At 38.7% G+C, this 27,034-nt stretch overlaps 1 protein-coding gene across 2 annotated transcripts in view; it reads left to right on the top strand.

The window, feature by feature from the left end:
* The window catches only part of LOC146453529 (uncharacterized), a 117,213-nt gene that overhangs the window by 27,854 nt on the left and 62,325 nt on the right, over window positions 1–27,034 (top strand). Inside the window, exons 4-8 of one of the 2 annotated variants that reach the window (XM_085096661.1) lie at window positions 559–799; window positions 3,271–3,630; window positions 4,123–4,143; window positions 14,018–14,665; window positions 18,050–19,186. The exons of the other annotated variant lie outside the window; for it this stretch is intronic. Coding sequence (XP_084952787.1) covers window positions 559–799; window positions 3,271–3,630; window positions 4,123–4,143; window positions 14,018–14,665; window positions 18,050–19,138 — 2,359 coding nt within the window. The 3' untranslated portion in view covers window positions 19,139–19,186. Of the gene's footprint in view, window positions 1–558; window positions 800–3,270; window positions 3,631–4,122; window positions 4,144–14,017; window positions 14,666–18,049; window positions 19,187–27,034 lie in introns of those variants that run through there. 2 annotated transcript variants of the gene reach the window in all.

Here is a 27,034-nt window from a genome sequence, read left to right as displayed (position 1 = left end):
TAGAGCTTGCGCTAATTCCATACCTTCGAACTGTCACGGTAACGACCGGAAGGTCTGTAAATTTACAAGGGCTATGTGACAAAATAACCCTGTAAGCGGACATTCTTTGGCCCGTCACATCACGCACAATAACCGTATGCGTAGGCAGGCTACGCGGGAAAACGCTTCAAGCGAAGCCCAAAACCGTGAAAAAACGTTTCGAATCGTATTCATTGATCCACGTGGAGCTCGAAAGGCCCCACATAAAAGTTATCACCAAGCGGTCCGTTTACGGTTGGGAGGCTGAAACAGCTATTAAGTTAGTCTTTTAAGCAAGTGTTTTCCTGGGGCTTAGTGTATTTTTCGCTGTTTGACCGTTCGGAAATTGGATCAAACAGTAGAAAACCCACGATAGGTATGCTACGGAGACGACTATTAAACTGACTAATTGTTTGGCCAAATGGTCTTTGGCCGAAAGCCGGATTTTATAAAGCGTCTCTAAGTTAGCCTGACTATGTATATGTGTTTAAGTGTAAAAAAGGTTGACTATTGGTTACATTTCCTGACATTTTTTTAAAGGGAGCATATTAAAGGAAGGGCCGAAGGAGAGCTTAATGTTAAAATAGTTAGCGTGGGACTGAAAGCTGAATTGGACAAGTTAACCTCTGAATGCGAGACCAGCTCGGATCTTGAAGTTGATTACTATTCCACCGGCCTCCCGAACAAGCTGCCCATCACCATCGAAGGACTGACTGAACTGATTGAGGAGTTTCCTTCCAGAATGAAGGATATCAATGAGGGAAAAGGAGTTCCAATTACGGTAATACCTTTAGTTTTCCATCTTCCGCCAGAAGTTTGTTCCCAAATCTTCAATGACATTTTTTGACTTTTGTAGTCCGGGGAGAATAGGTGAAAACTAGGCGTATTATTTTGTCCTTGGACTTCTGTTCTCTTAGCTCGGTTTTTTTAGAATGTCGCCAGTAGCCTAGACTAGAGGTTGTTACGGCTGTGATGAAAATGATTGTTGGATATCCGGGCTTGATGCGGATAACACCAATTGGCGCCGCAGCTTCAAAAAACGGAGACCATATGAGTTAATGGATTAAAATAAACCATCTTAATTGAACACAGAGGGCTGCAATTAAACGGAAATAACAAAAATACGAATTGTGGTAAAGGAAATTTAGAATTTATTTGCCCATGCAAACAATGCAAACAATAAAGCAGGCAATATACCCACCCTCGAATGTTACATGATAATGATGAAGGGTTGTTAACATAGTATTGGTCTGGCACGAGTTCAGCTTGGTTCTGTTCCTGTCATATTCCTTTTAATTTAGTTTCAACTTTTTCGATGCAGAACAAAACTCATGGTAAAGTCACACTGCAAGCCTAAGTGACCGACACGGCCGGTCAGCTCTTATCCGGTTTCTGTAGTATAAAACAACTAGGAGTATTGCTAATTCTTCCTGAATGGAATGTTAGTCCATCGTACGGCTACCCCCAGCAGTACTTTGCAGGTACACTGTACCTCCATTTATACACCTGGGTGAGGAGAAAAACTGTGGAGCAAAGTTTCTTGTCTAAGGAACCAACATAGTAAGAGGGCAACCGAGCCTTGAACTAACGACCGTCCGATAGAAAATCCGACGACCTCAAAAAAAATTTATACTGCCATAAAAAAATTTATTTAAACTTGTCAGGAAAAGAGTATAATGTAACACCCCTTAGTATACAGCAACTGAATGATTCCACAGCTTTTAATAACCAATTTTAAAGGAAAATAAAACATTCTATTCCATGGCAATGATTCCCGTTTTGAAGCGTTAAGTAAACCTAACGGCTTTTAATTATTTTTCTCACTTGTCTATGAGCTATTTTTAAGCATAAAATTAGAGCCCGTGCTTGGTTTCGCGTTGTTTGTATAACACGCTTTAAAACCATCGAAAATATTTTGAAACGGCGATTTTCTGGCAATATTAAACTGTTTTAGGCATTTTCTTGCCGTTTCATCTCTAAAGAGATTTTAAAATGGCAGTATTTAACAAAAGTGTTTACTATTTTACCAGGTTTTCTACTTCAGCCAGTAAATGTTAGATCATTTTATCCTTTTTTACTAAATGTACACGGATTTTTCCATGTACTTATCAACATCTTTTGCTTAGGGTACACGGGAATTTCTATGTACCTTTAACATGTCTTAATTACTAAAGGTCCACAGAATTTTCATGCACCTTTCACATCTTTTGATAAAGGTACACTGAAATTTTCATGCTTTCATCATCTTTTGGTTAAGGTACGCGGAAATTTCCATGATCTTTTCATTATTCTTTGGCTAAAAATTTCCATGTACCTTTCACCATCTTTTGTTAAAGGTACACAGAAATTTCCATGTACTTTTCAACATCTTTCGCTCAGGGTACACGGAAATTTCTATGTATCTTTAACCATCTTTTGTTAACGATAAACTCTGTTGCTGCAAGAACATCGACTGCCATTTTTTCTATGTAATTTGTCATTTTTATACTGAAAAACTTGGAAAATATTTCATCTTTAATTGTGTTTTTTGCTGACGAAAATCTATATCATAATATTTTTGGACAATATTGGCGAGACATTGTGGTTCAGTTTCCATGTTTTCACTGCTTATGACAGCAATTTTAGTTCAATTCGTGCCACTTGCTTGTCGGCAAAAATTTGCCTTTTTTCTAATTTTTGCCGTTATGGTTCACAGACATCGATTTCTGTTAAGAATAGATTTAAAAAGATTTGAAAATTTGAAATGCTGAAATTTCGTTTGAAATAGCTGCCAAAACTATTATGAAAAGGTGTTTTATTACCATAGTTTCTAAAAAATATGGTAAAATAATGATAAAACCTTATTTATTGCCACAAATCATTATTTTTATGGAACAGATAACAACAAATTCCTTTATTTGCTTTAGTGATGAATTTTAGAATATATCCGATGGTTTTAGAAAGTGTTGTATGTCGTTTTAGAAAATTTTCTCTCCATTCCTCAGCTGTGGGTTCCTTCATTTCAAACCAGCTTGGCATTGGTTTACTCCATTTTTTATGCCAAGTTTCAGATTCGCGAGTAAAAGGAAGTTACGCATAGTTACATAGATTTGTAGATTAAAATTAAGCTCGTATGCATTTCATAAGATCACGCTCCCTTTCAATTGCCAATGTCATCAATAAGGAAAGTTAACTATCTCTCAATAGATGTTTTATCGCTATATAATGATAAAAGCTAAATGTATTCATTTTTTTTCTCCCCTTTGTCTGCAGTTCGAGCTGCTTCCCGTGACGAATATCATACCAACTGCTCGTGTTTACTTGCAAGACAGGGTCGAGGGTTATGAACTGGAGGAAATGGAAAACCGCTTTGATGATCTTCGCAGCGCTCTAGATCTCGCCAACGAATTTTTAAAGAGTACGAATGAACCAAATGATCATGATGACGTTATGAAGTTTATTGGTGAAACCAAAAAGGTGGAAAAAGTATTCCGCAAGGCGATTTCTTATTTGGGCAAAGAAAAGGAGGCGGAACAGGTGGAAGCTTCCCAGGAAGCTTATGAACAGGCCATAGGTGGGCTCTACATTGATGGAAAGTTTGTTCATCACTGGAAGAAAATACAAAGTACAAAGGTAAAAAAGATGGATTCTTCTCAATTGTACCTTAGGTTCCTCGAGGGCTTGTCCTCAAATCGCAGTAATAGGCGTGATCCTTGTTTTAAATGTTCGCACGAATTGGGTTGACTAACGTCACGCTAGTGGCGATATTTACATCAGAACGGTGAATTTGCTCGTGGAATTTCTTGATCACGGTTCAGCAAACAAGCGCGACGAGAGCAGTCCCAGACCCCATCCGAAGAGTAAAGATGGAGCAAGATTAACAGCTTTTTATGCCTCATCTTTCTGTTTGCCAATGTCCATGTGATTACTTTGGCCTTCCCGTCTTAATATAATATTAGACTTTTAGCCGTTTACCTCGAATTGTCAGCCATGAGAGCGTTTTGAGCATTGTGATTGATCAGTCGATCAATCGGTCGATTGACTGATCAACCAATCATCCGCATAAGCTCCACTGATCATGTCTATAAGTTCAGGAGTTAATCACCTATGTTTTGTTTTTTGCAGAAACCAACTACTAGTTTAAAGGTAAGAAAACCGTTTTTTCATGTTAACGTACTCAGATAACATGACATATTCTAGCCCAAATTTTACTGTCCAACCGCCCCTGTGAAGAAGAAGAAATATGATTCATTGCACAGCGAGAAATCCCATGATCTGCTCTGCACTATGACAATATTATGGTAACTACACAAATACCTCGAAACAAACAAATAAAGTCACATTTTGGGGTCTTAACTGCTTCAGTCTACATAACAGTCAACCAAAATCGAGGGAAAAAAAAGTTTTGTAAAGTTTTTTTGTTCAAGGAAACGACACAACAAAGCAGCGAACGACGTTTAAAAGCCTTTCGACCTTTATTCCAAGTTGAAAGAGGTGTAAGGCTTCTAGCAGAATTTCGTCGCGCTAATCGCTGCCATCACTGGCTGTTTTATATCCAGAGTAGCGCTCGTGCGTTTCAGAAAACTCTCGGACATGAATTTTAAGCCCGGTTAATACATAAAAATGATGTGTTATTCAGTCAGCAACATAGGCATACCCGTAAAAAAACCCGGAGTTCTTCCAATAGATGCCAACATAAGACCTTCCGTTCACTAGTTCGGATGCTTTACGACTGAGCTACTAATAGAAGACTCGTGGGAGCTACAACATTAAACTAGGCTTATGTGACAAAACATTTGCACACTGCTAGGATTTAAATGTCGATATGTGGAATAAATGTGATGGCATATTCTTTAGTCTGGGAAATACACGACTCTATTTGGAGAGTTAGCGAGTATGCCTTTACCACCGGTGAGGGTAAAAGACGGAATGAGTCTGCGGAATGGAATGTGGCATGACGTGCGGAATGGCATAATTATGCAAAATACGAGTTGCGGAATGACATAATTATGCGAGATACGATTTATGCATAATGACTCACAGAAATACATTAAACTGAAAAAGCGCGCCTTTTTTTGGGCGCCAATTTGCATATACAGCCTTTTTGTAACCATTTCAACCGAAGAATGCATCACAAAAAACCAAACGATGGTATCTTCGAATTCAAACTTTTTTCCTTCGATTCTCATCGCATAGCCGTTGATGCAACATAGCAGCTCGTGGACTTTTATCGTTCGCGAGTGAACACAATATTTGTAATACATTTGCATTAAAGAGGCTTGTTTATTTACGTAACCTGGTTTCCATTCCACACGAGTCGTCCGCCATTACGAGAGATGTATACAACTCAATCGAAGGCTGGTTAAACTTGACATGTTTCAAGCCTTCACATCAGCGCCTCGCAGGAAAAAGACGTGAGTAAAGAACCGCCTCTGTTTATTTTTGAAACGATTTATGTCACTTGTCGAGGATTTATCTGGTTATGACGAATGTGTTGTGGTTCGGTCATGCTCATTTACGTTGTTTTACGTTTTATATTAATCAATTTATCATACACAGCCAAACACGCACACACGCAAAAAAAAAAAAAAATAAAATAAATAAATAAATAAATAAATAAAAACGAAAATAAAAATTTAACCGCAATCTATACCGCAGAACGCTTTCCCCGTATTTTGACATGTAGATTTCGGTTTTTTATTTTCGAAGGAAGGATCTTGATGTAACAAATTCTCAACTCCAACATGTTATTAGAAACAATATCTAAGCAATTCGGGAAAGATTTCTGCACAGCCCCATACATTATTTATCCATGCACAACTGTCACACTAACCCACTTCCAAAAACGACGAGCGTGAAAACAGGGTGTGAGTCGCAAAATGCATAGATAAATTATGCATGGGGCTGTGCAGATATCTTGACGCAACTCGTACTAAAAATATGGTAAGAGACTAATGTCACTTGAAGCCTACTTTCTTTTCTGTTTTTTTTTTTTTTTTTTTTTTTTTTCATTTTAAGGAATCGATGTAAGCTTGTATTGTACTGGTTATCTCATATCATAAAATCCCGGTTTTAGAGAGGAAACATGTAATTCAGTCCACTTTGGAGAAGAGAGAGGTAGGGGGAGGGGAACTGCAATAACTGTTGCAACGTGTTGAAATAACACCCATGCCCATTTTTAACCATGAATGGTGCATGTCCCTCTGACTTATCAGTGATGGAATCACCTTCAGCGTGTATACTTTACAGTTAGAAGAACTTGCAAATAAATCATACTGATAACATCCCAAAATATTCCTAAGATGGAGGAAGCTTCTTCACCACTGTAACAACTATCATCCATCACAATGGCTGAACAATCCAGTTACATTGTATTTTATTTTCAAAGTATAAAACATGTCACCCCAAACATTGTTTATTCTGATCTTTGAAGTGGGTATCTAAGTAGGTATTTCAACATTATGCTAGCTTATAGTGGGGCAAAGCCTTATAGAATATGTTAGTATTATATACTGGTTTTTCGGCTTTTTTTTCTTCTTCTTTTACTGACCATTTTGTCTGATACTTGAACTATCTCAGACAAAAAAAAAACTAAAATTGATCAGTTTTTAGAATTTGCTTTTAAATTTTGGCCTAATTAAATGATAATGCATCTTTATTGTATACTGGCAAGGTTCCACATTAAATCATTTTTTTTTTTTGACATTTTACAAACTGTAAGCAAGAACATTACAACATCACTTTGAAAACGATAAGTTTTTGAGTTGTTTTCAAATTACATTACATAACTAATTATGTAATGAAAAACTCATTTTTTGGCGTGAAAACTGCCTTGTTTATATTATGCTTTAGTATCTTCAAACGTAATGTTAAATGAAGATACTGTTTGTAGAGTTTTCATATTACAAGCGTTATATATGTGGACATGGAAACTGCTATGACAACTAGAATTACCAGCTAAAGTTATGGTGGATATAGTTTTGGTTGTCATAAGAGGATCAAGTATATGTGTGGGCTTAATCCTCTAATGGTCCAGGGTTCTGTCAGTACCTGCCTACTTTCAAACTGAACATAAAGAAATTCACTTCATTTGTAATTTTCTGCCCAGCTATTCTCCTATAGGTGCCCCCCTACTTCAAAACTTAATGAAACCCCTGATGCTCATACATGACTTATTGGAATGATGATGATTCCCTTTGGTTTATTTTAAGGTCAATACAATACAATACAATACAATACAATACAATATTTATTTTGCCATATACAACAATTACATATGGAAAAAAAATGATGAAAATTGACGAAAGAAAATAAATGACGAGAAAACCTGAAAGAAACCACGAGGCTTATAAAGTCAGGCTTCCTCACTTTTAAAAAATAGCTATCTTATATTAGAATTACAATATGGACTTATGATAATTAACTTTGACCGAGCACACGTACACGCACACACGCACACACATATTAAGTAAGTTAGTTAAGAAATACAGCCTTACAGAAGTTAATACCTAGAGAGAAGAAAATCTTTAAGCTTTCCTATAAAAGAAGCGGAGGAGGGAGAACTAGTTATGTCAGAATTTAGCTAATTATAAAAGTTTGGAACTTGAAAGTAAATTGAAAACTTCCTGGTGTTCGTTCTGCACAGTGGCAAGCGGAAGGACTGAGCATTCCTAGTATTATAATTATGGATTTGACTTTTCAGTAAAAAAAAGTTGTTGAATTTGGAAGGGAGTGTAGAGTTCTGGAATGAAAACATAAAAGTACCTAATTGAAACGAATGGATATCATGAAATTTTAAGACTTTAATTAAGTTCCTTAAAAATAGGGCCAGTATGGGCAATGTATGTAGAATTGCTTACTATTCTTAACGCACGTTTCTGTAAGGTTACAATTCTTTGAAGGTTTGACTTATAGCCCAAGCTAAATTGCAATAATATAAATATGGAAGGATCATAGAATTGTATAAAGTACGAAGGGAGTGAGTAGAGAGAAAAAACCTAGATTTATGAATAATACCTATAGATTTGGATAATTTATTTGCTGTTAAGGATATATGCGATTTCCAGGTCAAATTGTCATCTAATAAAACACCCAAAAACATGGTCTCAGAAACACGAAGGATAGGCTGCTCATTTATGAAAACTTGAAATTCAAAGGATTGCTTCTTTTGCCAAGGCTTGAATACCATAAAATTAGTCTTGGCTAAATTCAAGGAGAGCCGGTTTGCTGCAAACCAGGTTGACAATTTGTTTAATTCTCTATTTAATGTGTTAATTAGGTAAACAGGATCATTATGGGAGATAAATTGGTCTGTATCATCAGCAAACAAGATTGCATCAAGCAGGGAAGCATTGTTCAAATCATTGACATACAGGATAAAAAATAAGGGACCAAGAATGGAACCTTGAGGCACCCCACAGGAAATACCCTGTGGGGCAGATCTAACGTTATTAAATTCGACAAATTGTGTCCTTTCAGAAAAATAACTTTTGACCCATTCTAGTGCTAGACCACGGATCCCACAATGATCGAGTTTGTCAAAAAGAATGTCTTGATTTACCGTATCGAACGCTTTCGAAAGATCTAGGAATACTCCAATGGCATGTTCTTTTCTATCAAATGCAGAAGAAATTTTGTCACACAAATCAATAAGCGCAAGACTAGGAGAGCGATTTTTTCTAAAGCCATATTGATTATCACATAAGATATCGGAGTCATTGAGATAATTTATAATACGGTTGTAAATTATTCGTTCCAAAAACTTTGAAAAGCACGGAAGAACAGAAATAGGTCTGTAGTTACTGAAGAGAGCTTTGTCACCTGATTTAAAAATAGGTACGACACGAGCAATTTTCAATTCATCCGGGACGATACCATGAGTAATGGAGAGATTTACAATGTGTGTTAATGGAGAAGAAATGCTGCATATAGATCGCTTTATTATAGACATAGGGATATTGTCATACCCAGCCGATTTTCCCGCCGGATACGTAGATGCGACATCTATAATCTCCTCCTGGGTTGCTAAATTTAGGAACATTGACTGAGGGAAATGACCAGGAAGAAAATTCTTATACGAGGTCGTAGATTGAATTCGTTTAGCGAGATTTGGTCCAATATTGCTGAAGTAATAACAAAATCGATTAGCAATCTCCATTGGGTCAGAAATACCTTGGTCATCGACCTTAAACACAGAGTTGGGTTTAGGTCTCAATTTCTTGCTGTTTAGGACCTCATTAAGCAAAAGCCAGGTGGCTCTTATATTGGATTTTGACTCGCTTAGCTTCTTATCATAATATAAACGTTTCGCGATTCGTAGGGAGTGATTCAGTTTGTTCTTATATGTTTTATATTTCGCTTCGTTCCAGGGAGAGGGGTTTGAAATATACTGCTTTGTTTTTCTGCCTGACAGATTTAAGTAAGCTCTGGGATATCCACGGTTTCCTAAAGTGAAGGCGACGCTTCAGTTTCTTCAAAGGAAAATGTGTTTCGTAGGCTTTAGTGTATCGTTCAAGAAATTTGCTGTAGCAGATTTTAGGATCATTATACCCGTCTATGTTGAGCCAATCAATACAATCTAATTCCTCTAGAAAGTTGGAAATATTTAGCTCGCTTTTGTTACGGACAAATATGTTCTCTTGGTGTCCGCGGGTACACTTATGATCGAAGGAAATGGAAAAGATAGGCAGATGGTCCGAAATATCCGTTATTAATAGTCCAGACTTCAAATAACGTGCTCGACATGGTTAGAAAAAATGTTGTCAATCAGAGTTGCAGTGTGAGAAGTGATTCGGGAAGGTAACGTGATTAACGGAAAAAACAGGTGAGAATACAGGCCATCTAGGAATTCCCCGGTGGCGTTGTGGTTTTGATTTTTTAGCAGACTCAAATTAAAATCTCCCATTATGTAGCATATCTTGTTGTCCCGAGATATTTTCCCTAATATTTCGTTCATTCTGGTCACAAAATCATTAACATTTTGATTTGGAAGGCGATAAATTGTGCCAACAATGACATTTTTCTCATGGGGTCGAATGATCTCAATGAACAATGCTTCCATCACCTCAGCTTCATCAGCATAAATATCGGTTCGAATTCTAAAATCAAGATTGTCTGATACATACAAGCCGACGATTTTTGTAAACAAAGTTACAACCATCAATTTCGACTCCAACTATATCTAGAGAGGTTAGAAGGGTCGATAGTTCATCAACCTTATTTTGAAGGCTTCGAATATTTAAATGGAACAATGAAAGATGGTTCGATTGTTCACAACTAATCATGATTTCTTTTTGAAGAGTATCGTTAAATTTATCTTCTACATAATAAGAACACCCGCCGTCAATATTGAAATGTATGTCAGGGTCTAGATCATCCGACCGAATTAAGAACCGCTCAAAATCAGAACTCAAAGGATTGATAAACAAGTTAGATAGTCTCTCGGGATCGAAATGAACGGGTCCATTTCGAAATTCATAAATCACCGAAGCAAAGTCACTGTCATCTAAGTGACTAAACGGTAAAGTAGTAAGCGACATTATCGTTATTTAGTAAATAAACTTAGCTGGGCTCTGCATTACGTCTTTCCTTTATAACAAGTCTGTCCAACACGAGGTATGCCGTCTTCCTGGCTCTCTTTGCCGCATTCAGCTCATCAAGCTGCCCTTTCCGCTTTTCTATGGTCTCATTTGCGAGATCTTCATTCACAAATATACTAGATGGTTTTATCCTTCGGGCGGCTCTAAGCATATCATCCTTCTGCCTCCAGTCGCGCAGACGACACACAATGGTTCTTGGGCGTTTGTTGCTACCATCAGCAGCACCCGATCTTGGTCTTGGCCCGGTGCGATGCGTTCGCTCGATCATCGGCTCAAAGCTCAGGTTTAGTTTCTCCTGTAGTACTTCCGTCACCTTTGTTTCAGTATTCAGCCAGGTTTCGTTGTGTTGTTCGGGAATTCCATCGATGCGGACATTGTTTCTACGGCTTTGGTTCTCAAGGTATACCAATTTTTCCCCTTGTTTATGTAACCCTGTTTGGATGTCATCAAGTTCTTCGTCCATGACGTCTATGGCGTCTGCAGCTTCCTTCAAGTCGTCAATATCTTGTTGTGAATATTCTAGGCTCGCTTTTAGTTCTGCCACAGATTTGACAACCTTGTCGATTCTTGTATTTACAGAAGACAGAACCGACTCAAACATGTTCTTAAACATCCGTTCCTGCATCTGGAGCATCTCTCTCAGAGTCGCTAGAGAAACGAACTCGGTGCTCGAAGCGTTTGTGTCTTTCCAGTGTTAGCATCTTTTCCAGTAGAATTCATAGAGGTTTTAGCATTCCCCGTCAGCATGTTAAATGGATCATTGACAGTAACGCAATATATAGTAAAGACAAAAACGTACAACAAGTCATGAGGAAACAAAGAAAGGTAATAGATAACGGAGGTCAAGGCGCCGTGACCGGCGGCCATATTGCATATATATCAGTCTTATGTGTATGTAAACAAGCAACAAAAAAACTCTGGTTGTATGGTTGACCTAAAAAAAGTCATAAATAGTGAACAGCTGGGTATGTATGAACATGTATGGAGAATTCATACTTTTGATCCTCTCTTGCTTGTTGTTGTTGTTGTTGATGCCAAACGTTAACTCGATGTAAACTTAAGAAGTTAGTTATTATTGCTCTACACCCCAAGGGGAAATGGGAGGTCAATTTTAGGGCGATGTAAAGGCAGGGGTTGAAAAATATGCAGTTTTGTACCATTGCGGTGGAAATCTGAGTCTCTGCTTTCAAAACCTCAAAGGAAAGCTTTTTTGTTCTGTGCAATGAGGAAACTGCTTGATTATTTCAATATTTTGTTTTGGTAACCCTTAAGGAAACTACATTGGGGCCACACCTATGCCAAGAGAGTATGGTGCAATTTAGAGTATTCTGTTCAACATTTTTGACAGCTTGTCCCTTCAGTTTTATGTAAGAGTCCCCCCCCTTCCCCTGGGGTGTAAGTGTGGTTACATTACTGTTGTTGAGCTACTGAGCAATCCAACCATTTATGGGTTTACCTCTGCGAGACCTGTGATAATCACCAATCACATAAAACAAGGAAAACCAAAAAAGTCAACAATAGGTTGAGTCTAAGAAAAATTCACAGGCTCTTGTAAAGAGGCAGAGACCATAATACCGTAAAATTCCGGTTACTAGTGGGGATACGTTAAAAGGAAATGTGACCGGCTTTTTTAGGGGCAAGGGGGGAGAAGTGTTACGTGTTTATATAAAGATCAAAGATTGGCCTATAAGTGGAAGAGTGGTAGGGGTTTATCACAGAATAAAATTTTCGTTTACAAATAGATGGCCCACAAATCGAGGCGATTTATTAGCAGGGGAGGGGGACTTAAAACCAGGATTTTATGGTATGGGATAACCAGTACAATACAAGCTTATATCGATTCTTTAAAATAAAATAAAAAAAGAAAAAGAAAAGAAAGTAGATAAGAATTACGGTATGGTATTAATTACCGAGGCTTCAAGTGACATTAGTCTCTTACAGTATTTTTAGTACGAGTTGCGTCAAGATATCTGCACAGCCCCATGCACAATTATCTATACATTTTGCGAATAACACTCTGCTCTCACGCTCGTCGTTTTTGGAAGTGGGTTAGTGTGACAGTTGTGCATGGATAAATAATGTATGGGGCTGTGCGGAAATCTTTCCCGATTTGCTTAGATATTGTTTCTAATAACATGTTGGAGTTGAGAATTTGTTACATCAAGATCCTTCCTTCGAAAATAAAAAACCGAAATCTACACGTCAAAATACGGGGAAAGAGTTCTGCGGTATAGATTGCGGTTAAATTTTTATTTTCGTTTTTATTTATTTATTTATTTATTTATTTATTTATTTATAATTTGCGTGTGTGTGTGTGTGTGTTTGGCTGTGTATGATAAATTGATTAATATAAAACGTAAAACAACGGAAATGAGCATGACCGAACCACAACACATTCGTCATAACCAGATAAATCCTCGACAAGTGACATAAATCGTTTCAAAAATAAACAGAGGCGGTTCTTTATTCGCGTCTTTTTCCTGCGAGGCGCTGTGAAAGTTTGAAACATGTCAAGTTTAACCAGCCTTCGATTGAGTTGTATACATCTCTCGTAATGGCGGACGACTCGTGTGGAATGGAAACCAGGTTACGTAAATAAACAAGCCTCTTTAATGCAAATGTATTACAAATATTGTGGTCACTTGCGAACGATAAAAGTCCACGAGCTGCTATGTTGCATTAACGGCTATGCGATGAGAATCGAAGGAAAAAAGTTTGAATTCGAAGATACCATCGTTTGGTTTTTTGTGATGCATTCTTCGGTTGAAATGGTTACAAAAAGGCTGTATATGCAAATTGGCGCCCAAAAAAAGGCGCGCTTTTTCAGTTTAATGTATTTCTGTGAGTCATTATGCATAAATCGTATCTCGCATAATTATGTCATTCCGCAACTCGTATTTTGCATAATTATGCCATTCCGCACGTCATGCCACATTCCATTCCGCAGACTCATTCCGTCTTTTACCCTCACCGCTTTATTACAGACTGAATAACACAAGTCAAATGACAGACGTCAATTGACAATCACATCAATTCCACGATAGCCGTAACTTTAAAAGTTTCCAAGGAATGTTGGAAGCCATCTAAATTCTAACTTAAAAAGCGCACGTGTTTCTATTACTGCGCAGTTCAAATAATATGCGAACTCTGAAATTCAAAACCCAACTAACAATCTGCGTGTTTAACAGTTGTGCATCATTATTACAGCGATAATCGGTGCACCAAAAAATTCAGAAACTGACAAACGAAATGTGCGTATGGGCGTGACATTTTGACCTTGCTAAGCCAAACGTCCTGTTTTCTAACAGATCAGCTGCAATGATTTAGGGCAGTGAAAAAAGTAACGGTTGGTTGAATCTTATATTTTAGAGTCCGAATGTTTTTAAAATATGTAGTAGTGATATAATTTCTCCTTGTCTAAGCTTCCTGAAGGAAGAGAGCTATCCCTTGTTCTTCTTGGGAAAACTGGAAACGGCAAAAGTAGAACTGGAAACAGTATACTTGGTCGACTGCACTTCAAGGCCAGTTCAGAGGCAAAATCCGTGACAAAGTCATGTTTGCTCGGGCAGCGGAAAGATGAAAGGTCCATTGATGTAATAGACACACCAGGTGTTCTGGATACCCAAGCAGTCTCATGGATGGATAAAGCGAAGAGTGCCTACGCCTATTTGACCGAAAAGAACGAAGTACTGAGCAATACACTTCAAGAAGTAGCCCGAATCTTCGCGATGGCACCAGAAGGCTTCGACTGCTTTATAATTGTCGCGAAATATGGCTGCAGATTCACTGATGAGGATGCTCAAGCCCTAAAGATGCTTCAGCAACTCTTGGGAAAGGAAGCTTGCGATAATATGATTCTCGTTCTCACCCATGGCGATCAAACTGAACGTGAAGCAGAAGAGAATGAAGAGACTGTCGATGAGACCCTTAAGAAGTGGTTGGAAAGCCTTCCACCCTGGGTTCAAGAGTTTGTTGCCGCAATAAAAAACAGAGTGTTTTTGTACAACAACCTCTTGCGTCCCCAGAAAGACCCAGAAGGGTATAAAAAGCAGCTGTCGCGCTTAATCAAGGTGAGACCACAACTTCTCAGAAATTATGCTTTTATTTCTAGCCATAAAGTCGTAGACCTTCAAAGTTAGCGGAAATAAGAGCATATCTTCATCTGTAAAAACTTTCGGTTGAAGTGTTCAGATCGGCCTTAGCTCGTTTGACAACGCAATGATAGAATTCTAAAAAACGCTGGGTTTTATCCACTTAGTGAAATCAAAGGCCCCTGTCAGTTAACTCGTAAGTGCAGAGGTGAATAGTGAATAGTGGTAACCGTAAAGCGGTACTCGCATCAAACTACGCTACAAGGAATCGTGAACGCCATGCCGCATTGTGTGAATAAATTATGTATAAACAATTAAACAATTAAATTACACACGCAAACTGATTCCTTCTGATACGCGAAGCAACGCAAAGGATGACGTGTGCTTTTTTGGGGGGTGGTTTTGCGTGGTTGTCAATCCACAAAAAAGCGTCCAGATTTTCTTCCAAGAACCTCCGTTTTTTTTCCCTCGTATCGTGTTGTTGTCGAATGAAACTTGATACAGGTGAACGATTTCGGTTGCCAAACACGTGACCTAAATCTTGCTGTTTTCAGCATGGTAATATTCCTTTCTAAGTTCAAACGACGGCTTCTGTCGCGTTTTATAACATCGGAAGAAGCTTTCAACCTTGCTAAAGTTGTTATTTTGGCTGTATCCAAGTGAACATAAATATAGAAATACATCAAGCGCTGCGATGATTGTCACTATGCATGAGCATATTTTGTTATTTACATTTGTTCTGTTGAATCGATCTTATCGCTCACATTGAACTCCGAATGGAATTATTACGGCTTCTGTCTCGGCCAATTTCATCCGCTGGTAGCGAGCACGCGTTTGTTTACACATGATTACGCCGAGTTGTCGCGTTTCATCAGTAAAAATAGAAAAACACAGAAAAAGCTTTCCTAGCGAAAAATTCATTCAGATAGGTCTTTTTACAGGCCTAAGAAGCAAAAGCGTATAAATTTCGCAACGAGGCGACTCGCAATAGGCCTTATCACGGCATTTTCACGAGTAGGCAAACAGGCCTGAAATAACTGTTTGTATGGAAATCCGATGTCAAATAATTTTCATAAAACACCACTTCTGAAAAATTCATGAATTGGAAACTTTTGGCACTAGGAAAGGGATTTTAAGAAAAAAAAAATGGAGGGATGTAGCTGTGCCAGAAAGCGTGCAGTCGTGTTTTGAACGTTCCATACATCTCCCTGTATTTTTTTCCCTCGAGCTATTTTTAGAGCAGTTCACAGCTGGTTCGCTTTACAGACAAATCAGTATGGAAAATTCAAAACACGACTGGACGCTTTCTGGCACAGCTAAATCCCTGCAATTTGTTTTCTTAAAATCCTTTTCTTAGTGCCAAAAGTTTCCAATTCATGAATTTTTTAGAAGCGATGTTTTATGAAAATTATTTGACTTCGGATTTCCATACAAACACTGTTATTTCACGCCTGTTTGGCTACTCGTCAAAATGGCGTCGAAAAGCGTGATAAGGCCTATTGATTTGAAATCAACTTTGAAGCGAATTTATCGGAGCACATTTTTCAAACATTTTGCAAGAACTGTTCGGAATACGAAAAATCGGTCCATAAGATTAGTATTTCACCACAAACTCCGATCAAACCTGTAATTATTTGTGTGTCGTATTCTTATAAGCACTCGAACATTAGCAAGAAAGTCTGCGGATTAAAAGTTGATTTGAGATTCGCCAGCTCATCGGGTTGATAAAACTACAGATCGAAGAACACTTTCTTCGCCGTTAATGCTTGATTTCCGCTGTTGAAACTGTCAAGTATCCCTTAGAAGTTCTTCTTTTGATTTATCGTTTCAAAAAGGTCTGTTTTTCTTTCAAAAACGCGCAACTGGAGAATTTTTAAGTGCACGACCAGCGTCCGAGTGAAATTACCCTACATTACGATAACTCATTCACTGTGCAAGCCTGAAAGTTAAAAACACTCCAAGCGACAAAACTCCGCATCGCAATAACGCGTTCATTGCGCATGCGCGCATTCACGAGTTACCACAAGTGACCGCAGGTTACCTATACGTCTGATACTTTTTGGATACTACGTCCCAGTAAGGTTTTTCAGTTAAGCAGGGCTGTCGGATGAGGGAAGTTTTGAAAATGGTCTCTTTCTTCAGACTAAAGCTTTCGTCGGTTGCGGGTGTATCCGTCCGTCATGGGTAAGTGATATTTAAGAGTATCACGGAAGGCATAGACCAAAAGCAAATAAATGAAGGATATTTAAGCCCCATTTACACTACAGGAAATTTTTGGCACGGCTCGGATAAAAATGGTACACGTACCAGAAACTATAGCACTGATGTCCTGTTTACACGTCCTTTTTTCTGCCGTGCTAAGCGGCGTGAGAAAATGTTTTGGTACGGGTAAAAGGCTCAACATCTTTGGTAGCGTACGCGATTATTCCATAGGGCGCATGCGGCCAATGGCTTATTTCATTCAAACATGGCGGGTGAGAAGTATTGGGAGTGTCTACTTCTAAAAAGGCCACACATCTTGTCGCAGGGACGTCGAAAATTAGTCTCTTCCTGTTCTTCTTTCCAGAATAATAGAAAAGACGTGAAGATACAAATATGTTCATTGTCATAGCAGCAATGCTGGCTTGTAACTGTCCTATCGAGCAATGATTTTGGATGTTAACACGTAATGGTCACTGATTTGAGTTGCTAGAAACAGTATTCAGGGACAAGGAGTGTATTCCTTTGCTTCATTTCCTTTCTTAGAGTGACCGTGAGATTTTCTTGGTGACTTGCTTGTTGCAGGGCGCGCCGATTCCGCCATGTTGAATGGAATTACTACATATGCTCCAACAGATGGTGCTGACCACAGTTACGAAGGCTCGTCAGGAAAAAATTGGTTTGGCACGGCTAATCGTTTACACTACACATTTCGTCCTAGCCGGGCCGAGTTTTTGGGAACGCGTACCAATTTCACCCGTGCTCGGACTACCTTTTCAGAAGGGCCGAGCACGGGTAAAATTTTGGGTCGGCAGGGATAAAATTTGGTACGGCAAAATCATTTACACTACAAAATTTACCCGAGCTGAACCTTTTTTTTTGGGTACGCCTGCCATTTTTATCCAAGCCGTGCCAAAAATTTTCTGTAGTGTAAATGGGGCTTTAGTCTTCGAACGCAAAGGTTGTATAGATATTTTATCAACACTAGCCAGATTGGGCCATGCCTCAACCCAGGGTAGAAGGACCGTAAACGTAAACATTTCATAAGTATATTGGTTGATATAATGAGTTATCACCTCAATTGGTCGTTATTGCCTAATCACGTAGATAATGCCACAAAACTTTCTCTAATGAAACTTATATTAAAGGTATTTCCCTTTTTAGCTGATAGATGAAATGACGGCAGGAAGGGAACGCTTCGTACACAAGTTAACCCACACTTCACAAGCCGTTTTACAAGAACAGATTAAGATAGCGTTGGATCACAGTGGGCTCAATGCACAACTGGAGTCAATGCAGATGAAAGAGGAGGAGCTTAAGAAACAACAGGAAAATATAAAACAGATGGAAGAGGAAAACGCTCGCAAAGCCAAAAAAGAACGAGAAGAAATGGAAAGACAAAGAAAGAAATTGGAGAATGACAAGAAAAGGCAGCAAGAACTGGACGCGGCACTCGCCAGAAAGGAAAAAGAACGAAAGGAGCAGGAAGAAAAAGATCGTAAAAGAAAAGAAGAATTGGAAGCAGAGGCTAAGAGGATCGCTGACGAAAAAGAAAGGATTGAGCGCGAGCAGCGTGAACTGGAGGAGGAAAAAACGCTAGAGCAAAAACTAACTGGTGGAGTCGCGACAGCCAATATTGCTCGGTCACTATACAGCATTGGCGGCTGCTATCCCGCATCAGCTACCTTTATTGACATCCATGGTCGAGCACGACAAATGGATTGCTTGAAAGTCGGCGACAAGGTCCACGTCTTAACCAAACAAGGTATCAGCCTCGAACAAGTTGTCACATTCATCCACCGACAACCAGAACTAATGCAAGAATTCCTGAAAATCACAACCTTGAAGATGAAGAAGGTCTTGATGATCACTGATGACCATCTGCTATTTGTGGAGAAAGGTGGCCAACCTTCCGTCATTCCTGCCAGGGATGTCAGCATTGGAAACAAAGTGTATGTGAGAGGAGACCAAGGTGCAGTGGAGACAGATGTAGTTCAAAGCATCAGTTCTGTTTATGAGAAAGGTGCGTACGCCCCAGTGACCCTCAGTGGCACTATTCTGGTCAATGATGTGCACACCTCGTGCTACTTTGACGTGCTGTCTCATGAGTGGTCCCACCGGGCCATGGGTATCGTCCGAACCGTGTATCACGTGTCCCCTTGGATGGTGCAGTGGCTAAGCAGTATTGGGCAGGAGGATGGATTCCCAGGATGGTGCAGATTGGCGCATAAGATTCTCACTTTGGGGGACTGAACTGAACTATTTCTAATGTCTCACACAGCTAAGTTTTATTTGTTATTGTAAAGAAATAGCTAAGTAACGTAACTAAACGATTCTTTCATCAGTGAATCTTTAAAGAATACTTTGCGCAAGGTTCTGTTGTCCGGGTAGCAGTAGTAGTAGCAGCAGCACCAGTGGTGGTAGTAGTAGTAGTAGTAGTAGTAGTAGTAGTAGTAGTAGTAGTAGTAGTAGTAGTAGTAGTAGTAGTAGTAGTAGTAGTAGTAGTAGTACCTTAATTATTAATAACGTTATCAACTCTGTTGATAAAATCACGTACAGTCTTCTTTTTGCATTTTACCAGCTTACAGGAGAGAAGTAGGAGACGTCTGAGCAGGCTAAGTAATGGTTCCTAAGTTACGTCATTCTTTCTCGTACATGTGCTTCTAGTTTTTGAAAAGTGTTTTTCTTTGGTAGCTGCGCATGTCTCGTGATAAAAACTTTGAATAACTGTAGCCTTCATCTAGTTCGAGGACGCAATGATAGAGAAGTCTGAGATGTTATCGAGTATGTTACGTGTTTTTATAACGTTAAATAAGTTTTTGTTTCATGTAGCATTCATTTGATACACGCAAAAATTTCATTATAGAGCCAATTAGACCGAAGAGCAATTGAATATCTAGACGGTGTTGCAAGATTTTGATTTCACGATAATTAGTCATCATCACAGTAATCAGCACCATTGTTTCGTGAAATCATCGAAGATAAACCTATAAGAGGGTGTTTACAGGGAATAGGCCATTTCCGAGTTGCTTTCAACCTTATTATGAGAGCGAGGCTAAGTGCAAAATTTTTGCTATGAAAATTGGTTTTCATTCATATGCAAACCAAACTAATTTTCACATGAAAAGCTTTGCACTAAGCCTTGCGTTTGTAATCAGGTTCATAGCAAGGGGCCTATTTTCAGAAAAGTGCGAAAATGCTAGCAAATTCACTAACGAGGAGAATTGGAACCAGTTCCATGGGAATCAATGTTTATAACGTTTTGTTACCAACGTGCCTCGCAGATGGCATTGGCTGTCGACGCGAGCAGCATATCCAGCAGTGGTCCTTTTAAGACCACTTATTCAACTTTTTGTCTTCATGGCTAGTTCGCGGTTTTTCGTAAGACTGGCCTTTACTTAACCCAAAGTAACACGGCAGTAATCATTCCGCATCATTCCGCATCACTCAAGTGGCATTACGTTTCATCATGTTACCACGCCTGCCAGTTGGCAGTATGTCTGCACCTGTTTTCAGCTGTATCAGTTTGTTAATATGTCTAGGAGTTTCCCTCCCAGTCGGGTGCATAGAAATGTGCGACTTGCAAGTCAAATGAGTGCGAACTTGAAAACACTTTCTTATACCAAACTGTACTCAAGAACTAAGGGTGGAACAATATAAACTTAATGTTTGGTCCCGGGGGAAACAGTAAGTTTTGCTTTCCCGAGAGTCCTGATGTTTCCTGAGACGAAGTCAAGGGAAACATCAGGACTCGAGGGGAACAAAACTAACTAGTTTTCCGAGGGATGATATATGAAGCGCTTTGTTATTTATTTAGACTTTCCCCTCAACAATCACAGCGAAACAAACAAACAAATAACTGAAAGGGAAACAACTGCGAAATTGTATCCCGGTCGAAATACATTTGTATTTGATTAGGGGCACGTGAACAAGAACCAACCAATCACATTGTTCGTTTTTTTGAGTGAAACTTTAGGTAGATAACAATTCTAGTTATTCTTACCCCCTTAATATCACGCTTAGGGAAAAGTATCGCACCGTCTTAAACCAGTACAAAAGCCTCCTGAAAGAGAAGAGGAAAGAATACTATCATGCTAAGATTTCGGAACTTGAAAAAACAGTAGATAACTCGAACAGCCGAAGCCTTTGGAATTGTTTAAAATCGATGGACGATTCTGTTCAGAAACGTAATAACCCCCCGATATCGGAAGAAAGTTGGATGTCACACTTCGAATCGCTACACTCTAACGAGCCCCTCAATTCACACCAAGAAGCGACTCGCAGTGCGTTACATAGACTAGAAAATGAGACTCATCCCAGCTCCTTGGACTACCTTATATCTGAACTTGAAATACGAAGAGCGGCAAAAAAGCTAAAAAACAATAAATCTCCGTATTCAGATAGAATCAAAAATGAAATGATCAAATCTAGCTTAAACGAGTTAATGCCAGTCTATTTACAGCTATTTAACAATGCCTTTAGCTCAGGTACAATGCCTCAAAATTGGTGCGATGCTCTTATTACACCCATTTTTAAAACTGGATCTAAAACTGATCCCTCAAATTATCGTGGAATCTGTATTTCTAGTTGTCTTGGTAAATTATTTTGCTCAATTCTCAGTCAAAGACTCCTCGAACACGTTCAGTCGCATAACATTCTTCATAAATTTCAAATTGGTTTTTTAGCAAAAAATCGAACAGCAGACCATGTCTTTACACTGCGAACACTAGTAGATAAATATGTCAAATCTCACCAAACAAAAGTATACGCATGTTTTGTGGACTTTAGAAAAGCGTTTGATTCTGTCTGGCACGATGGACTTATGTACAAGTTGTTATAAATCAATGTCGGAGGAAGCTTTTATAGAGTTATCAAAAGTTTATACTCGAATTCTACGTGTTCTGTTAGAATTGGAAATAGTCAAACGCGATCTTTTCAATATAGCAGAGGTGTGCGTCAAGGCTGCATTTTAAGTCCTCTGCTCTTTAATCTATATGTTAATGATTTAGCCTTTTCGTTCAACAATATTTTGTCTGACCCGTTTATACTACCAAATGGCACCAAACTCAGCTCATTATTTTATGCAGATGACTTAATTATATTGTCACGATCAAAATTGGGATTACAAAATTGCCTTGACAGTTTATCATCATTTTGCAACTCATTGTGCAAAAAAGCACAAAAAAATGCGATTATACCTTTCACATAGGCGATGAATTAATAGATATAGTAAAAGACTACACTTACTTAGGAACTCGCATTTCGTCTTCCGGAAATTTCACACTTTCGCTTGAGCATCTTCGACAAAAAGCTCTTCATGCTTTCTTTAGTCTAAGACGACACACTGATTTTAGTACACTGAAACCTTCACTTGCATGTAAAATTTTTGACACAATGATTCAGCCAATTCTAACCTACAATAGTGAAGTGTGGGGTGCCTTTGTTAAATCAGATTTTAAGTCGTGGGAAGGCTCCAGAATTTAAAAAACACATTTACATTTCTGTAAACGCTATTTAGAAGTACATAATAAGTCATCCAACGTTGCATGTAGTGCTGAACTTGGCAGATTTCCTCTAATCGTTGACATAAATAAAAAGATACTTAATTACGTACACTACCTCCAAGGAAAGGATGAACATTCTATAGCAAAACAATCCCTAAGAATATCTGTTGACCTTCATTATAGCGGTCAAACTAGCTTTTACTCCAGTCTCATGAAGATGAGTGAATACTATAATTTCCCCAACTTTAATTATTACACATTGAATGAAAATAACATCAAACAATATATAGATCTTATGAAAAAGAAATATATCTCTTATTGGCACCAAACCCTTCAACACTCATAAAAACTCAGCTTTTATTACACAATCAAAAAACTTTTGGCCCCTCTGCTTACCTAGATCTCACAAGGAAAAATGCTTCTAGGAAAGCATTAGTGAAACTAAGAATAAGCAGCCACAAGCTTTTGATTGAAACAGGAAGATACGACAACATGCCCCGTAATGAAAGGGTGTGTAATGTTTGCAACCGTAAGACCATTGAAGACGAAATTCATTTTTTATTAGATTGCCCAAGTTACTCTTCTTTAAGAAATATGTTCTTTTCTACAATAGAACCTAGCCTTCCATTTACACGACTATTAGTAAAAGAAACTTTACTATCGCATATAATGAACTCAACAGACTATTTTATAAACACTCAATTAATTTCATTTGTTTCCTCGTGCTTCGAATTGAGAGATAAACTTCTCTCCGGAATGATTACTTCTACTGTATGAAAAGTTTAAAATAAGCAAAGACTTCAGTTACTTTATTTTATTTTATTTTATTTTAAGTTATCTTAAGAATTAGTTAACGAATCAATAATTAGCTATGAATAGCTTTTGCAATACTTTATTTATTATAGTCATGCAAATAAAGCTTGTTGTTGTTGTTGTTGTTGTTACTCCGGTTCAGCAATAACAGAAAAACATAGGATATGAGATCCCAAAATTAGGCAATTCGGCCCATTCCCATTTTACCGAAAACATTGCCAAAAGATCGCAATTCCTCTTATTCTGAGTAAACTCAGTATTCCGGTCATTTTGCTATCGGGAGCAGAACGAACAAACAGAATAGGTCCCAAAAAAACCATGAATATTATCTGTTCCACGTATTCCTATAATCCAAAAGAATCGCGGTGACCTAAGTGTGTCTGTAAGTATATGAAACATCCTTGGTTTTACATTTAGTTCACATATAGCTTGACGATGAATAATAAGATTGTTCTGTTACCATATCCTTTTTCCTTAGATATTTTGTCAACTATTATGTATAATTTGTATGTGAGCAGAGGAGTTTACTCGTAGCACGGGTCAAGCCCGAGCCCGAGTCAAGTTCGAGTCAGGGTCCAAATTTCATTTTCCACTTTTTTTCCCTTCTTCTTATGTCTTGTGGATTGTTATACTCTTTTATATAATGATGTGCTAGTGGTAAACCGCAAAATTTAACTTTCATTTGTCGTTATCGTTCGTTAGAGCCGCTTGACTCGCTGCAACTGTGGAAAGAAATACCACATCCGTTCGTGTTCATAAATTTCGTTGGAAGATTAAGACCTGTAGCTGCATACACCTGAAGCAGAGATCCCATTTCCACGACTGAGAAACCGGACGGTGATAAAGTATTTCCTGCCTGACTCAAGCGCCATTTTGTCGCGTCCACAGAAAACCAAGGATAACATACAATAGACTCTCCACCCTTCGCGGGCAAATGTAAACGGCCACGGAAATTTTTAATTTTCCCAACACTTGGGTTTCACAAGGCATAGTGATTGAAGCTTTAGTCACTAACAACATTGGACAAATCCTTTCAGGGTGAAATTATAGATGGCGAGAACGAATGAGGACTGCGGTTAATTTGCTACTGAACAATGAATTCTCGCAGTCGCGTTGACAATAATATCTCATTCATGTTTAATGCTTCGAACGTCAGTTGGCACATATTGTGAAAGCAAGAATCACAACCACAGCCTTTGATAAAGACAAAAAAGAAGCAAAAGAAAAAAAAAACAGAAGAAACGGAACCTGACTCGAACTTGACTCGTGACTCGAACTTGACTCGGACTCGAATTTGACTCGTACAATGAACATACTCCGAGCAGAGCGTCTTGTGATGTCTTCGCGCCTAGAACTTTAGTAGTTACCTTATCTAAAAGATAGTTTGCAGTCACACGAAGATAAGATTTCTAGAATAAAAATGTTTAGAAGTTAAAGTTTCTTAAGTACTCAAGGCTCCCATTGATAGCAGGTCTGTTGAATTGTAACGTTTATTTCACAATAGCGCTATGAACGGATCGTAGGATTAGGGACTGAAGGTGTTCAGTTAAGCTCAGAACTTTCTCTGTGGCTCGTGGGTCAAAGACTTTGTGATACGGTTTGCGTGCCTGAGCGTTGTTAGATATATATATGTATACAACAAATTTTCCCTTCTATGGATATTACGTAACAATAATTACGGATAAGGTTTCGCTTTAATATCACCCCATATTTGCACAATGTATGAGTATGTGGGAAAAGTATATGGTAACCATGCATATTGCAGAGATGATTATGCAAAAATAATTCTAAAAACGCTAAAAGACAAACTAATGTAAGGATTTTAATACCAAATTAGAGCTTAATTATCTGTAAAAAATGCATGACTACCCCTCTTCTTTTCTTCTCTTTGCTAGTAACTCTTGCCAAGACCTGTTTTTCCACCGTAGTTATAAACGGCGCAAAAATATCTTTGTTTAATTAGCAGGCACCGCCATTACCAAACCCGAGCTTCTTGGACCATCTCGAGGCGCGCAGAACACATGCGCAGTAGCAAAAGGAGGCACCGTCCTTAATGTCTGGGCTTGGGTGCACAAGAATTTCATCATCATCATCTCAATTAAGTCGGTAAAATCCGGTTAGGCAACACACCAACCACTTACACAAAACGTAAAAGTAAACATTTCTTGAAGTGCGACTGCGAAATGCCGAAAAAAATGAAAACAAAACACTGGTGGAAAAAGGGGGGGGGGGGTCCTTTTATCCTTCGTTGGCCCCAGCTGTGATCATAAACCGGAAGGACCACCAGAAATAACGAAGAAATAAGGTAAAAAAAATTGAAAAGAATAGAGACATAAATGACTGGAGAAAAGAAAAATCTCCTTTAATGGAGATAACTGATTGGAGACACAAGTACAGCCGTTAAATAATACACATGGAGACGAGTAGGTCTCCGACGACTACGTCAACAAGGGAAAAAGTCTTCATTACATACATACATACATACATACATACATACATACATACATACATACATACATACATACAGACAGACAGACAGACAGACAGACAGACAGACAGACAGACATACATACATACATACATACATACATACATACATACATACATACATACATATCCTTTATTTAAACACGATAGGGTTTAAAGCTGAGAGCTTGTTGGGTCGTGTCATTATTAAATTGCGTTCATTCAAAATGGTCGCGTAATAGTCTGCCATCCCATGAGCGGACGACCCGGCTTCTCACACCTTAGCCTCGATCGCTACGTGTGCAAAGGCCCTCCATGGGTTAGAAAGGATATCTTGCTTTGAAGAGCGTAACGAACTGAAGAAAGCGTTCCTGGAACCGAAAGGTCCCAGACCGTGTACACAATAACTTTTGTCCCAAACAAGGCCGGCTACTGGAACCGAACGGTCCTAGACTGTGTACACAATAACTTTTGTCCCAAACAAGGCCGGCTCCTTGAGCCGAACGGTCCCAGACTGCGTACACAATAACTGTTGTCCCAAACAAGGCCAGTTCCTTTAGCCGAAAGGTCCCAGACCGTGTACACAATAATTCTTGTCCCAAATAAAACCGACTCCCGGGGCCGAAGGAACCCAGACCGTGTACACAATAATTTTTGTCCTAAACAAGGCCGGCTCCTGAAACCTTGTACACAATAACTTCTCCCAAACAAGACCGGCGCACGGAGTCAAACGGTGCCAGACCGTCTACACAACTTTTGTCCAAAACAAAACCAACTCCCGGAGTCGAACGGTCCTAGCCCTGTGTACACAATAACTTCTCCCAAACAAGGCCGGCTCCCGAAGTCGAACGGTTGCAGACTGTGTACCTGCATGAGTAATGGTCATATGCTAGCAAAGCAGGATTGAGTGAAAGATCACTGGATTGTCCATCATACGTTGTCTCCGCATTATCATAGGGAGCTTAATGATCGACGACGGCAACAACAATGACAACGCCACAAAACAATAGGTTTAATGATCGAAAACAATCGCTCTGCATGTGCGTTTTTCATTTTGGTACATTTATTCGTTGTCCTCTGCAAAACAGCAACGTGAAATTACCAAATTCTAGGTTTTTGGAGAACATGAGCACACGAAAGCGAATTTGTCATTGTGTTACTACATGACAGAGCTAGAGATGGATCTGGGAAAATGTCTCATGGCCCGACAACCTTTCCTAATATTGTTAACTTTCAATTACCATCTTTTCTCTTATAAACTAATTTAAAAATAAACTAAAGAATAGTTGTATTTTTCGTAAACTGCATATTGCAAAACCTATATAATCCATCGCCATACTAAAATGACAGCCAATTAATTTGTTTT

The sequence above is a fragment of the Pavona decussata genome, unplaced genomic scaffold (assembly GCF_977016875.1).
Source record: "Pavona decussata unplaced genomic scaffold, jaPavDecu1.1 SCAFFOLD_330, whole genome shotgun sequence".
Taxonomy (NCBI): domain Eukaryota; kingdom Metazoa; phylum Cnidaria; class Anthozoa; order Scleractinia; family Agariciidae; genus Pavona; species Pavona decussata.
The sequence above is the reverse complement of the archived record's forward strand: the minus strand, read 5'-3'. Positions and strand labels throughout refer to the sequence as shown.